The sequence below is a fragment of the Ornithorhynchus anatinus genome, chromosome 4, assembly GCF_004115215.2.
Source record: "Ornithorhynchus anatinus isolate Pmale09 chromosome 4, mOrnAna1.pri.v4, whole genome shotgun sequence".
Classification (NCBI taxonomy): Eukaryota; Metazoa; Chordata; class Mammalia; order Monotremata; family Ornithorhynchidae; genus Ornithorhynchus; species Ornithorhynchus anatinus.
In genome coordinates this window covers 76,448,982-76,464,120 of record NC_041731.1, presented here as the reverse complement: position 1 = coordinate 76,464,120, position 15,139 = coordinate 76,448,982, and the positions used below count along the sequence as shown (strand labels likewise).

Below are 15,139 nucleotides of genomic sequence, written 5' to 3'. Positions count from 1 at the left end.
GTGGGCGAGTCACTTCACTTCTCTGGGCCTCATCGGTAAAACGGCGATTAAGACTGAGAGCCTCACGTGGGACAACCTGATGACCCTGTATCTCCCCCAGCGCTTAGAACAGTGCTCTGCACATAGTAAGCGCTTATCAAACACCCGTGTTGTTATTATTAATGGGCCCAGAACTTTGGGTTAGACCGTGAGCCCCACGTGGCGCAGTGGCTGTGTCCATCTACCTCAGCACTTTTAGTACACCCCTTGGCACACGGCAAATACTTGACAAATACCAGTTGGTATTACGATAAGATGGTGCAGCAAGGGGCGGCCATTACAACTGACGGACCTGGGTTCTAATCCCAGCTCGGCCATTTGTCGGCTGTGTGACCTAAGGCAAGTCACTTGGCTTCTCTGAAACTCCGTTACCTCACCTGTAAGACGGGGATTACGACTGTGAGCCCTATGTGGAAGAAGGGCTATGTCCAATGTGATTATTTTGTGCCTACCCCAGCACTTACTACAGTGCCTGGCAGATAGTAAGCACTTAAATAGTATAAAAAAAACAACCACACACAAAAAAGTCATGACGAGAAAGGGGCCGTCAGTCCACCCGCCACCGGTCTTGTCGGCCGCTCTCGTAGACACCGGTTAAATATCAGCGTTTGTTGCATAATCTTCAAATCTAGATGACGGTCACAAACATACACAAAAATACACACGCAGACACACTTTCATATGCTACATTTATAATTTCACCTTACGCTTACCCCGCTCATTTTAAGATTTCTTCAGGACCTTTGCAATGTACTGTCACTTCACAGGAATAGTTTTTAATAGCTTTCCCGTTCAATCAAAAGGGATGCTGTAAAAAAAAAAAATCTAACAATAATTAGAAAAACCAAACTTCTTTGAGCAATAAAGAATTTATTGATTTTTTTTTTAAAAAAAAACCCTTGCCACCATTTGGTTTTTACTTTAGGGAAATCCTGACACACTAATCAAAATACAAGTGATAGCATATGTCACATGAATACTTTATACAGATAGAAGATGTTTAGATAGTTAAGTTCCATCAATTTTTTATTCCGTTGGGATGATGGCAAAACAGATTACTTCGCAGAAAAAAGAACCAAAACTCAGAACTCCGGATAAAATGATAAACGTTATGACGGTTGGGAAAGCACTGACTTTTAAAAATCCGTTTAGTTCCTCATCGCCAACATGGCATTTATGTCCCAGATGAGAGTCCTTAATTGATCCATAATTTGCTTCAGCTGCTGATTCTTCTGCTTGAGTTTCTGAAAGAATAAAGAATTTCTCAGCGGGGTTTGATCGGACGAAGACCCCTAAGTCGATCTCCCCCGGTTCCGCCACCGGTCCGCCACGTGACCTTGGGCAACTCACTTCACTTCTCGGTTCCCTCACCTGTAAAATGAGGATTAAGATTGTGAGCCCCGTGTGGGACCGGGTCTGTGTCCGACCTGATTACCAGCGCTACCTACTCCAGCGCTTAGAACGGTGTTCGGCACATTGTAAGTGCTGAACAGATACTATAATTATTGTTATTATAATACGGTCTGTTCTTCTATGCGACCTGAGCAAACCAATGCTGTTTCCTTACCCCAGGCCCGCCACCCCCCACCCCCCCCCCCCCCCACATCTTCCCTGAGCAGGGTTTCATAGGGCGCGCTGGTCAAGGCTCCGAAAGTCTTTCGCGCTGCCTCAACTGGGATTTGGTGGTGGTTCCCGGAGATGGGGTGGGGTGGGGGGCGAGGATATCCGCCCGGGGCCGCTCCCGCTCTGTACCGTGACCCGGTGGGGATGGGAAGCGGGGTCCGATTCCCAGGAGCAAACGGAGCAAGCCGAGCCGGGGTCCTACAACCTCGTTGATTTCAGTCCCCTCTGCTCGCTCTCGCCTGAAATGCGGAGGGTCTAGTCAAATATGACTGGTTCTAATCACAAGGGGGAAATCATTCAGGTGGAAGACCTGGGATGCGCTTTTATACATTTTTCTTACTGCGATTTGTAAATGCGTCAGAAAACCGTATAGCTGCCTCAGCAATAGCTACTCTACTTTCCCCAGGTGAGTAACAGCTTATTCCGGATGAATAGAAATGAATGTTGATTTAATGCATTTCACTTCCAATGTACTGTTATCTTTATAGGGGATGATTTTTTTCCCCCCCATTTCATTACATACTGCTTTAGGTAGTGTCCACAGAAGGAGCAGGAGACAGAGTACTAATTGAAATACCAACTGACTTTCCCCTCCTTCCACTCAGAGTCCAAAAGAAAATGGAATTTAAAAAATCTCTGTTGGTCCAACCAATGAGGACTTCACTTTGAAGGTTAAAAGAACGGTGTCCACCCATCTTTTCCTTTCAGATTTAGGTATCCAGAGAACAATTTAAATAACACCTGTGACTTTCTGCTTTTTGAATCTCCTGGTGCCCCTAAATCATCACAAACACCAAGCCTTCAGAGAGGCGTTTTAACACGAAACTGACGCATTTCAAATGAAGACGGATTCCGCAGACACTATTCCAGAAATCGATACTCTCGATTCTTTCTGCAGATGTTTGGAAAATGAGAGCGGTTTTAATCACTGATAAATACGATGCGGGCAAATCCCTCGTACCAGACGTGAGTTTGCAAAGGATTTTACCAACACTCAACTAAAATGACAGTACTAAAAAAAGGACACCCCCCCTCCCCCCCCGCCACACACACACACAAAAGGACTGGGTGACTGTAATTTAATATTCAGATATTATTTCTCCTATACATTTTAAAACTTAGCCACTCCAGTTTGTTTCAAATGGGCAACAGATCCCTAAAAAACAATTCCTAGGTGCTAATATGATGAATTCTAGGGGAAAAAAAGTGCTAGTTTCCTAAATCTGGGTGCTCAAATACATCGGGTGAGTCCACCAGCCCCGTTTCCTATCCAGTCACTCTTTGTATGTCAACAAAATTCTTACAGCATATGTACATCAACGTACGTAGACTACATGTCAAGTTTTACATTCATCTTTCCACACTCCTGCGATTACCAGTTGTGCCTTTCGACTTCCCTCTGTTCCTACTATTTGTAAAACTATTACTAATGGCATTTGTACAGCGCTTACTATGCGGCAAGCACTGTTCTAAGTGCTGGGGTAGATACAAGGTACAAGTTCGACGTGGAGTTTGTACGCCTCCTCCCCTTGGCAAGTCCCTTCTGCCCCATCAACTCTAAATCACAGGCAGTCCACTGTTCTGTCTTGCTTTATTAATACCAAACTCAGTTACTGTGGCTCAGAGTCTTTAGATTCAAACTTTACTGAACTGTTATTAAGATATCCAAACAGTCCCGCATAGGAAGTAAATTTCTTATCATGCCCTTTGGATGAAAGGCACTATATATAATAATGCTGATATCTGTTAAGCGCTTAACTATGTGCCTGTACTAAGCCCTGGGGTGGACACGAGCAGATGGGGTTGGACACAGTCCCCGTCCCACGTGGGGCTCACAGTCTCAATCCCCATTTTACAGATGAGGTCACTGAGGCCCAGAGAGGTGAAGTGACTGGGCCAAAGTCACACGGCTGCCAAGCGGCGGAGCCGGGATTAGAACCCACGACCTCTGACTCCCAAGCTCGGGCTCTTTCCATACGTGTATACATGTATATGTGTAGGAGAAAATTAATTCCACCATCCCCAAATGGACCTCCATCCCCAGACGGCTGGAACTGCTTTCTTCAAACAATTCCAAATATGAGACGAATGGGTGCTTAACAGCACTCTTCTTCCTTGATTAGATAACTGGCCGTAAAAATTCTCGACGTCAGTATTCCTAATATGGACTAGTTTTCAAACACACTGGCATCTAAAGCTTATCTTCGTGCCACCACTTAAGAACGAAAACAAGTTACTCACTTTCAGCGGGCATTTAGTCTAAATTAGGAGAAAATAACTTTCTCGGCTTCTCGCGGGTATTCGGTCTACGGGGATCAATGAAGAATTATCCCTTACGGGGAAGTACACGAGTGGCCAATGTTTTAAAGATGAACAAAAAAGCACGGTTCTGAACTCAGCTCGCCGATTATTCCGGCCACTCACTCACTCACTACGTATTAATCCAAAGGACCCACAAATACCAAACACTACATCCTTCTTAACTGAAAAGGAACAACTGCCTTATATTGTCTCCCTTTAATAAGAATTAAAAACTACGGTATTTGTTACTGTAGTAAGTGCTGGGGTGGATATTAGGTTGGGCACAGTCTCTGTCCCACGTGAAGCTCACCGTTTCAATCCCCATTTTACAGATGAGGTAACTGAGGCACAGAGAAGTAAAGTGCTTGGCTCAAGGTCACTGAGCAGACGAGTGGCGGAGCCGAGATTGGAACCCACGACCTTCCGACTCCCAGGTCTGGGTTCTACCCACTGAGCCATGCTGCTTCTCTAGTCTGTGGCTCTCGGTAGGCAAGTCTACCGACTCCGTTGTACTAAATTCTTCCAAGCGCTGTGTACAGTGTTCTGTGCAAAAGTAAGCATTCAATACATTCCACTGATTGATTCATGTTAACCGACCAAACGATCTTATGAGAGAGAGAGAGAGAGAGCGTGAATGCCAACGATTGAGAAGTCTCTCAATCCCACGATATGATGAAGACAGAAAGAGCATGGCGTAGTGGATAGAGCCTGGGCCTGGGAGTCAGGTGGTCACGAGTTCCAATTCCGGTTCCGCCACTTGTCTACTGTGTTACACTGGGCACTCCTCGGGGCCTCAGTTTCCTCATCTGTAAAACGGGCATCGAGACTGTGAGCCCCATGCGGGACGGGGCCTGTGTCCAACCCAATTTGCTTGTACCCACCCCGGTGCTTAGTAGAGTGCCTGGCACATAATAAGCCCTTAACAACTACTACGATTATTATTATAAATATTAAGGCAAACACACAACACTGAAAATATTTACATTCATTCCGCATGAGCTGACAGTTTAAAGCAACCTCCTAAGGGGCTCAGATGCTTTCTAACCCTGTCAGTTAATACCCAAAAAACCAAACCCCAAAAACCAAACCCCCTAGAAAAAACAAATCCTGGCATCCTGAAAAATAAGTTCCACTATGACAGGATAATAATGAAAAGGCAAAAACACTAAATAGAAACAAGAGTAGCTTTGTGTTAGAAAGTGAATCTGTCTAGAAACACTTCAAGTACCCGCTCTAGGCTCCGAGGACCTTACAGGGTATCATCACTTCCATTTTGGGTGAGCCTAACTGAATACGTCCTCCTCTCCTCCCGCCCCACTCCCAATGTACCTTGTGATGAGTCCGTTTATTTTTGTACCGCACTGGAGACGACTTAGCCCAAGACGAGACTCTTCCAAGTGCTCACTACAGTGTTCTGCGCACAGTAAGCACTCGATAAATACCGCTGACCGCCTGACCAGGTCTCCCCATTCACTGCAGGGCACGTTCTGTCATGGGCAAGGGCAGAGAGGCTGCTCCACGGCCTCTCTCTCTCCCCTCGGTCCAGCGGAGACCCACAATTTCCTTTTGTCTCGGTATTTCCAATCCCACTTCCGGACAACGCTAAGTGAAGCCGGCGACAGGCACGGCGTGGCTCTATTTGACGACACGATCGGTTTCCGAGAACCGTGACGCAGTGGAAACCTTTAGTCGGGACCCATCTTATCCCGGGACCAAGCAACGAGAAGCAGCGTGGCCGAATGGAAGGAGCTCGGAGCTGGGAGTCGGAGGACCTGGCCTCGCATCCGGGCTCTGCCGCCTGTCTGCCGGGTGACCCTGGGTTAGTCGCTCCACTTCTCTGTGCCTCAGTTACCTCCTCTGTAAAATGAGGACTGGGACTGTGACCCCCATGGGAGACTGTGTCCAACCTGATTTGCTTGTTATCTACCCCAGGGCTTAGTACGACGCCTGGCACATAGTAAGTGCTTAGCAAGTACCCTTAAAAAAAAATTATAAAAAAAAAATCCCACAACAAAAAAGTCCTATAAATAGAAGATGGGTTCCTAAACCAGGATCAGGCACTATACTGCGGCTACTACTGTTATATCAGTGGAAAATACGGGCTTAGGGGGAAGACGGTTTAAAAGCAAGCGAACTAGTATAGGGCTTTCAGCCCACCTGATGAAATTAAAGCCTCAGAAGTTGAAAACCTGTAGTAAACTATTGGATTTCATCACTTGCTTCCCTTGACGCTACATCGGTGGTCATTAGGAGCTCGTGGGGAACCGATCTGCTCCGCTTAAGATCAGTTTGTAGTAAGCAATGAATTTTAAATATGAGCAAGTGGCTTCCCTTCCAAGGTTAAGGACTGATTACCGTGGTCCGACGGGATCCTGCCATCACCTTCCTTGGCCGCGCTCTCCCACCTCATAACGTATTTTCCCGAGCCGATTGCGAACACTAACTGGGGGGGAGGTAGCGGTATAACGGGAGAAGAAAGAAACCTCCACCTTCGACCAAGCATCAGATTACCGAGTAAAACTAAAAAGCGTCCTCCTGTCGCAACTCACCCGAACGTGCTAACTGCCCTCCGCTGAGCAGAGCTGGAAATCAGGTCACCTTAGAATGAGAAGGATTTGGCAACGGGCTGTCGATTGTTTTGTAAAATGAATTCTATCTGCCAAAGAGCTTCACTAGCCTAGCATGGGAGAGGAGGCAAATTTAACAGAGAGTATTCTGACGGAAGAACTAATTCGGGAGGTGAGACTTTGCATCGATTTTCCCAAAGTGTAAACACCAATATATTAGCCCACGCCCTGGTGCTCAAGACCTGAATGAACTACGGTCACTGAGCCCCAAACCTAGAGATTCTACTCTGCTCTTGCCCCTACGACCCAGTGCGGACAACGGGGGTCTCGCCCTGACAACCGAGGACAAGGGGATCCACCTCCGGCCCCTTCCCAGACCCCAGGGTCAAGGAAGGTCCACACTCTCTGCCCACCCCGCTGAGAAATTCTTTATTCTTTTTTTATTTTTCCCCCTAGAATTCATCATATTAGCACCTGGGAATTGTTTTTTTAGGGATCTGTTGCCCCAAACCGGGTGGGAGATGCCGCTCTCGCTCTCTCTGCTCCCCTGGAGCCGGTGCCCGGGCCTCCAAGCCAGAAACCTTCTGAGACAAGCCTCGCCCGTGAAATTAAACATTTCTGCAATGCTAAAAGAAATCTGATCTCTACTTTTGGCTGGGACTTAGTTTAGAATTTATATACGTACGGGTTCAAGAGGATGGGGCAACAGCACTGTAGAGTGAATGTTTATATTTTGTCCCGGCTGGTCACACAGTGAGGGCTGTACTGTGCACTCGGGTACAAGACAACAGGTCGTCTTCCCTTCCTACACAAGCACACGGCATAATAAATTCCTGCCCATATTCACACCTTCTTTCTCATCAGGTACTACGGAATTCCCTTTTCCAACACCATCTTGCCATTGAGCTTTAAAAAAACCAAATCGGCACACGAGGAAAATAAACACCACAATATGTCAAAATATGTCATCCACTAAGCGTATTAATAGAGTGCGAATAAATGCAGAGAAATTCAAAGCGGGACATTAAATATATATGGCACTTAATATATCTGATCTTGCCATATCTAGATACTGATGGATTCAGAGGTGGACAGCTGCCATTGTCAAAATTCATTAGCCATCATACCATAACAGCTGTATAGATCAGGTAGATTCCAAAAAACCCAGCTAGATCAGGCCACTTATTTACACTAAGTGCTACACTTCCCTCAAGTGACTCGATTTCTAAAAACCCGTCCTCTAATAATAATAATAATGTTGGTATTTGTTAAGCGCTTACTATGTGCCGAGCACTGTTCTAAGCGCTGGGGTAGACATAGGGGGATCAGGTTGTCCCATGTGGGGCTCACAGTCTTAATCCCCATTTTACAGATGAGGGAACTGAGGCACAGAGAAGTTAAGTGACTCGCCCACAGTCACACGGCCGACAAGTGGCAGAGCTGGGATTCGAACTCATGAGCCCTGACTCCAAAGCCCGTGCTCTTTCCACTGAGCCACGCTGCTTCTCCTCTAGCCTGCCCATACAAACTCAATCAGTGGTAAGCATCGGGCACTCAGAGTGCGCAGAGCATTAAGCGCGTGGCAGAGTAACAAGAGTTGGCAGACAGGTATCGCTGCCCACAAACGAGCTTTCGGTCTAGAAGGTGGAACTGGGCCTAGCTCCACCATTTGGCTGCTGAGTTTCCCTGGACATGTCACTTCTCCGTGCCTCGGTCTCCTCATTTCTAAAATGGGGACCGTCCAATTCCTGCTTTCTCCATTCCGGGTTTCGGGGGCCCAGTGTGGGATAGGAACTGTATCCGATCTGATTATCTTGTACCTACTAGGGTGCTTGGTTATAAATAATTTCATAGGCTTGAGGACAGTTTTTATGCCTCCTCTTTTCCAAGCTAAACAATCCCACTTTCCTTACGCTTTCTTCACAGGGCTCACTTTTCAACCATTAATCGTTTTGTGGTTTCTCTCTGGTCCTCGCTCTGATTCCCCCTTCTAGACCGTGAGCCCGTCGTTGGGCAGGGATCGTCTCTATCTGCTGCCGAATTGTACTTTCCAAGCGCTTAGTACGGTGCTCTGCACACAGTAAGCGCTCAGGAAATACGACCGAACGAATGAAGGTATGGATCACTCCTCGGTGCTCTTTATCCTTCGTAAAGCGTGCTGACCCAAAGCCCTCTAAGGGGCTGGCCGGGACACGGTACAGCAAAAAGATGACTTCCTAAGTCCCACACCCTAAATCCCCCTCGACAGCTTCCTACTCTGTTGGCTTTTGATTTTATACACTGAGAGTACAGTCTCCTCACTTTTGGTCTGTGCTCGGCTAGGGCCCCTGGATTTTCGTCTGTGCCATTCAAATAGCCATTCTCCGCCCTGAATTTATGTTTTTTGATTTTCACGCCTGAATGTTCGGACCTGCCCTGGTGTCTTCTAAAATTTTACAGTACCCTGGTAGGACTACTTTTCCAACGGGACCCACGTCACTTGGAATTTAATGCACTGCTTCCACGGCGTTGGCAATCCGGCCCCGTTTGGCGTCGAGAACGGAACCGTGTGAGCCATTTCGATCAGGGCAAAAACAAAAGTTTAGAATGGCGATGGCCCGCAGGAGCTGAAAAGACAATCCGAACGAATTGCTGAAGTGATAGCAGATGAGATGCCTACAAGCTATCGGTTACATAAAACAAGCTGTAGTATTATGTAAGTTCTTATTATAGACAGATGCCTGTTTAGTGGAAATTATATATTCTGCCTTGAGGAAAGGTCTATCTGAATGTGAAAAGGACAGAGGAATACAGAGGAAATTTCTGCAGTTTGAGTTTCCTCAGAAACATCTCTCAAAGAATCCGACTCGAAATTATTCGGTCAACCGACAGGACAGAATAAGAAACCCGAAAATTCTGCCAAGAATCGTTCCGCGCTCGCACGAGAGCCAGGAGGGAAGGAAAACGAGCGCGGTACTGAAAACGACCTGTTTTTACAGCCCCACGATAAGTTAAGGAGGATTTTGAGGACACCATCTTAAGCAGCTAGAATTTCACCCTGATATTTTATTGTGAAATTATCTACCAATATCTAGCCACCGGATTTAACAGAGAGGAAAAATCAATTGCGGCGGAACTGAAAAGATCATTGATTAAAATCACAGACAAGCGGGGAACACAAAAATGAAATTAGATTTTTCCAGAGAGTCAGCCCGCTAAAATCAAGTCAATGCATTTAAACCTTTCAGTTTCTAACGGCGACGACTTCAATTGGGAATCTGATTCGGGGAAATGTCATCCTGTCTGCAGGCGGCCAGTTACGGCGGCAAAGTCTCTCTCCACAGTGCAATCAGAACCCGACGTACCACCGAACTGGAGCAAACTACTCGTGTGGCCCCAGAGACGCACTTCATTTTGGAGATGACATTTCCTTATTCAAAGAGCTTGCCGCAGCGCTTTCGCCCGTCTGGAAAATCTTTGATTTCAGAGGGAAGAGGACTTCGGGTGAGAGACACGCGACCGATGGAGAATCACCAAATACCAGAGCCATATTCTACATGGCATACACTCTCTAGAATTTAAACTGAACGAATCAAGTTCATACATTATTGAAGGCTGAAAAGATTCCAACAGTTCACCCTTGTACAAGAAGGATTCTCCACCCACATGCCGAAAAAAAGGCCAACAGAGCTGTGACTGGTGATTCGCATTTAAAGTAGGGTGAGGTATTCCGACCCCTACTCAGGATGGCACCTGGAGAGTTTCCAGTAGAGAAGCAGCGTGGCTCAGTGGAAAGAGCACGGGCTTTGGAGTCGGAGGTCATGAGTTCGAATCCCAGCTCCGCCACTTGTCAGCTGACTGTGGGCAAGTCACTTCACTTCTCTGGGCCTCAGTTACCTCATCTGTAAAATGGGGATTAAGACTGTGAGCCCCATGTGGGACAACCTGATTCCCCTATGACTACCCCAGCGCTTAGAACAGTGCTCGGCACATAGTAAGCGCTTAACAAATACCAATATTATTATTACTATTAGGTCACGGGTTCTAATCCCGTCAGCTGGGTGACTTTGGGCAAGTCATTTCACTTCTCTGGGCCTCAGTTACCTCATCTGCAAAATGGGGATGAAGACAGAGCCCCAAGTGGGACAACCTGATTACCTTGTATCTACTCCAGCGCTCAGAACAGTACATGGCCCACAGTAAGTGCTTAATAAATGCCATCATCATTATTATTATTATTACCAGTCTCGGCTACGGGAGGGAGAGTCAAACAAGGGCCTACCCATTCCATTCCTAGCTTGCCAGTGGCTAGAGAGCGGAAGGCGATTCGCTGATAGTCAGAACTCCCCTGTGCTGGGCAGCAGCGGCACGGGAGAGGGTGGAGGGCAGAGACAAAAGTTTACCAAGCGGAAGGAGGCAGTGGCCAACCGCTTCCATATTTTGACCAAGAAAACTCTACGGCTACACTACCGGAGCGACTGCGGGTGGAGGTGGGGCTTTCCGGGAGAGAGGCGTCCACGGTGACGCTGCGGGTCGGAGACGACTCGACGGCAAAAGGCAGAGGAATACTGGAGGGAAGGAAAGTGGGGAACTCTATTTCCCAATGGGAAGAGGAGGCACTGTCTCGGCACGTTTTCCGGCAACCCGAGGGGTTGTTCTGGGTGGAGCTCAGCTCCCAGATTTCTCTCTGGAAAGCCTCTCCCGCAGACTGGTAAATGGGGGGCTGCTTCAACTCTAGGCCTCGCCGCCCCGAAAACCTGCTGGGGGGTGGGAAGGGGTCCCTCTCTCTTTAATATTTCATCAGCACGCGGGGAAAGACGAGTTGGAGCAATAAGAGGCCGGAATCCTGGGGTTTTGTCAGTTTTCAATCTTAGCTTTTCCTTTTCATGCTCCAATCATTCAACTCAATAGTATTTATGGAGCGCTCACTATGCGCACAGCACTGTACTAAGCGCTTGGAACGTACGATTCGGCAACAGATAGAGACAATCCCTGCGCAGTGACGGGCTCACAGTCTAATCGGGGGAGACGGACAAAAGCAAGACATCATCTCGATAAATAGAATCAAGGGGATGGACACCTCATTAACAAAATAAATAGGGCCATAAAAAATATATACAAATGAGCACAGTGCTGAGGGGAGGAGGAGGGGGAAGAGCAGAGGGTTGGGGAGGAGCAGAGGGAAAGGGGGCTTAGCTGAGGGGAGGTGAAGGGGGGAGGTAGAGGGCGGAGGGGGAGCAGAGAGGGAGCAGAGGGAAAAGGGGTAGCTCAGTCTGGGAAGGCCTCTCGGAGGAGGTGAGCTCTCAGTAGGGCTTTGAAGAGGAGAAGAGAGTCAGTTTGGCGGAGGTGAGGAGGGAGGGCGTTCCGGGACGGCGGGAGGACGCGGCCCGGGGGCCGACGGCGGGACGGGTGAGAACGGGGGACGGCGAGGAGTTGGGCGGCAGAGGAGCGGAGCTTGCGGGGTGGGCGGTAGAAAGAGAGAAGGGAGGTGAAGAAGGAGGGGGCAAGGTGATGGAGAGCTCTGAAGCCCAAAGTGAGTTTTTGTTTCGTGAGAAAGTTGATAGGCAACCACTGGGGGGTTTTGAGGAGGGGAGTGACAAGCCCAGAGTGTTTCTGCGGGAAGATGAGCCGGGCAGCGGAATGAAGAATAGACCGGAGCGGGGAGAGGCGGGAGGAAGGGAGATCGGAGAGAAGGCTGACACGGTAGTCCAGCCGGGATATAACGAGAGCCCGTAGCAGTAAGGTAGCCGTTTGGATGGAGAGGAAAGGGCGGGCCTTGGCGATATTGTGCAGGTGAGGGTGGCAGGCGTTGGTGACGGACTGAATGTGAGGGGTGAACGACGGAGCTGAGTCAAGGATGACACCGAGGTTGCGGGCCTGTGAGACGGGAAGGATGGTCGTGCCGTCCACGGTGATGGGGAAGTCAGGGAGAGGGCAGGGTTTGGGAGGGAAGATAAGAAGCTCAGTTTTGGCCACGCTGAGTTTTAGGTGGTGGGCGGACATCCAGGTGGAGACATCCTGGAGGCAGGAGGAGATACAAGCCTGAAGGGGGGAGGAGATGTAGATTTGGGTGTCATCTGCATAGAGATGATAGCTGAAGCCGTAGGAGTGAGTGAGTTCACCAAGGGAGTGAGTGTAGATGGAGAACAGAAGTAGACCAAGAACTGACCCTTGGGGAACCCCTACAACAGTTAGGGGACGGGAGGGGGCAAGAGGGAGGAGCCCGCAAAGGAGACCGAGAATGAACGGCCAGAGAGATGAGAGGAGACCCGGGAGAGGACAGAGTCCCTGAAGCCAAGGCGCGGTAAGGTGTGGAGGAGAAGGGGATGGTCGGGAGGTCGAGGAGGATCAGGATAGAGTAGGAGCCGTTGGATCTGGCAAGGAGGAGGTCACGGGTGACCTTAGAGACAGCGGTTTCGGTGGAGCGGAGGGGATGGAAGCCAGATTGAAGGGGGTCCAGGAGAGAGCTGGAGTTGAAGAATTCAAGGCAGCGAGTGTAGACGACCCGTTCTAGGATTTTGGAAAGGAAGGGTAGTAGGGAGACAGGGCGATAACTGGAAGGGGAAGTGGGGTCGACTGAGGTTTTTTTTAGGATTGGGGAGACGTGGGCATGTTTGAAGGCAGAGGGGAAGAAGCCGTTGGAGAGTCAGCAGTTAAAGATAGAAGTTAAGGGGGAGAGGAGGGAAGGGGCGATGGTTTTCATAAGGGGATCGGGAATAGGGTCCGAAGGACAGGTGGAGGGGGTGGCACTTGCGAGGAGGGAGGAGATCTCCTCTGAGGATACTGCGGGGAAGGATGGGAAAGTAGGGGAGAGGGTTTGGGGGGTGGGGGGAGCAAAACGGAGGGGTGACTTTGGGGAGCTCAGACCCTACTCTAAGTAAATTCTGTGGAGGTACATACCTGCGGAGTAAATTATCATGGTCTGCTGATATTGCGCCTGGGAATTCCCCTCTCAAAAACGTTCACCGAAAGCTTCTCAGGCTTCACGTTTAATAGACACCATAACTAGCAGTGGCTTTTGCATTAAGAATCGTTAGCAGAGATTCTGAAATATCGCCACACTAACCTCTCATGTACATTTCTGTATTTATTTATAGTAACGTCAGTCTCCCGCTCGACTGTAAGCTCATGGCGGGCAGGGAACGTGTCTGTTTATGATTATACTGAACCCCCCCCCCAAGTGCTTATTACGGGGCTCTGCGAAAGGTAAGCGCTCAATGGACACAAGTGACTCTTACCTTATTTACTTCTGCAATCTCCCTCCGCTCTTCACTAGCAAATCGGAGCTGGCTGGTGCTCCCACGATCGTCGTTCTTGGATCCATCATCTTCCACGTATGGAACAAGTTGCTGGGGCGAGATGAACACAATCGGAGAGTAACAGATCACACGGGGGCGGGGGGGAAAACCCAAAACTTACATTACCCGGGATATGTTGAGGGATTTAACAGCATCTTCAGTCAGGTTAATCTCCATCAGTCACATGGAGTTACTGAGCGAGCACCTTGTAGACACCTGTCTGGCGTATATCTCCATGATTCGATTTATCTTGATGATGCTATTTTGTTCGGTTTTGCTTTGCTGTCTGTCTCCCCCATTTAGACTGTGAGCCCGTCGTTGGGCAGGGATGGTCTCTATCTGTTGCCGAATTGTCCATTCCAAGCGCCTAGTACAGTGCTCTGCACACAGTAAGCGCTCAATGAATACTATTGAACTGAATGAATGAATGAACATACCTGGGAGGGGGCAAGCAGATGCGGGCGCTCTAAGCCCTCGAATCTTTTAAATTCGACTACGGCGCTGCAAATGCGAAGCACGGTCCAGACAAAAGCTTAGTATGAAAACCTATGAATGGAAGCCCTCCATCCGGATGCAACAGACAGATGCCATTTTACTACATTAATGAAAAAGCCCCTTTTTCCTACCTCAACCGACGGGGCCGAAAGCTACGAAGGAAGAGACGGAATCCAGGATTTGACACAGAAAAACAAAATTCTTGGCCGCAAAAATCACTCCGCTTTCTTCTGGATCTAATCCTTTGGCTTCGGGGTGGGCAAAATGGTACTCTTGGATCCATCCATCAATACATCCATCAGTGGTATTTATTGAGTACTTACTGTTCATTCATTTAATAGTTTCTATCGAGCGCTTACTATGAGCAGGGCACTGAACTAAGCGCTTGGAATGGACAATTCGGCAACAGATAGAGACGATCCCTCCCCAACGACGGGCTCACTGACTCAACGGGGGAGACAGACAGCAGAGGAAAACAGAACAAAACAAGACAACATCATCAAGATGCTGATGTGTGTACAGAACTGTAGTGTTTGGGAGAGTATCCCACAAGGAGCTTATAGTCTCGAGGGGTCATCTAGGGTCGGTACCTGTGAACCCACGCCTGCAGTTCTTCCCCCGCCCCCCCCCCCCCCCCCCCCCCCCGGCCCCTCCTCAGCTCCTCACTGGGCCCGGTGCCCACCGAAGATGGTCAGGGTCCCGTCGGACAGAGTCGCTGCCCATCCCCGCTACGGAACCACAGCGCTCCGGGTTCCTGCAGTGCCCTATGGCATTGAGAGGAACCCGGGGCAATTGAAAGCCCTCCATGTGCTCAAACCAAAACTTCCCCACCTCTGG

At 48.7% G+C, this 15,139-nt stretch overlaps 1 protein-coding gene across 1 annotated transcript in view; it reads right to left on the bottom strand.

The window, feature by feature from the left end:
• Positions 1-889: 889 nt before the first annotated feature.
• The window catches only part of MED30 (mediator complex subunit 30), a gene marked incomplete at its 5' end in the record, with an annotated part of 29,235 nt that continues 14,985 nt past the window's right edge, over positions 890-15,139 (bottom strand). Inside the window, 2 exons of the mRNA XM_029063155.1 lie at positions 890-1,283; positions 13,748-13,858. Coding sequence (XP_028918988.1) covers positions 1,188-1,283; positions 13,748-13,858 — 207 coding nt within the window. The remainder of the gene's footprint in view (positions 1,284-13,747; positions 13,859-15,139) is intronic.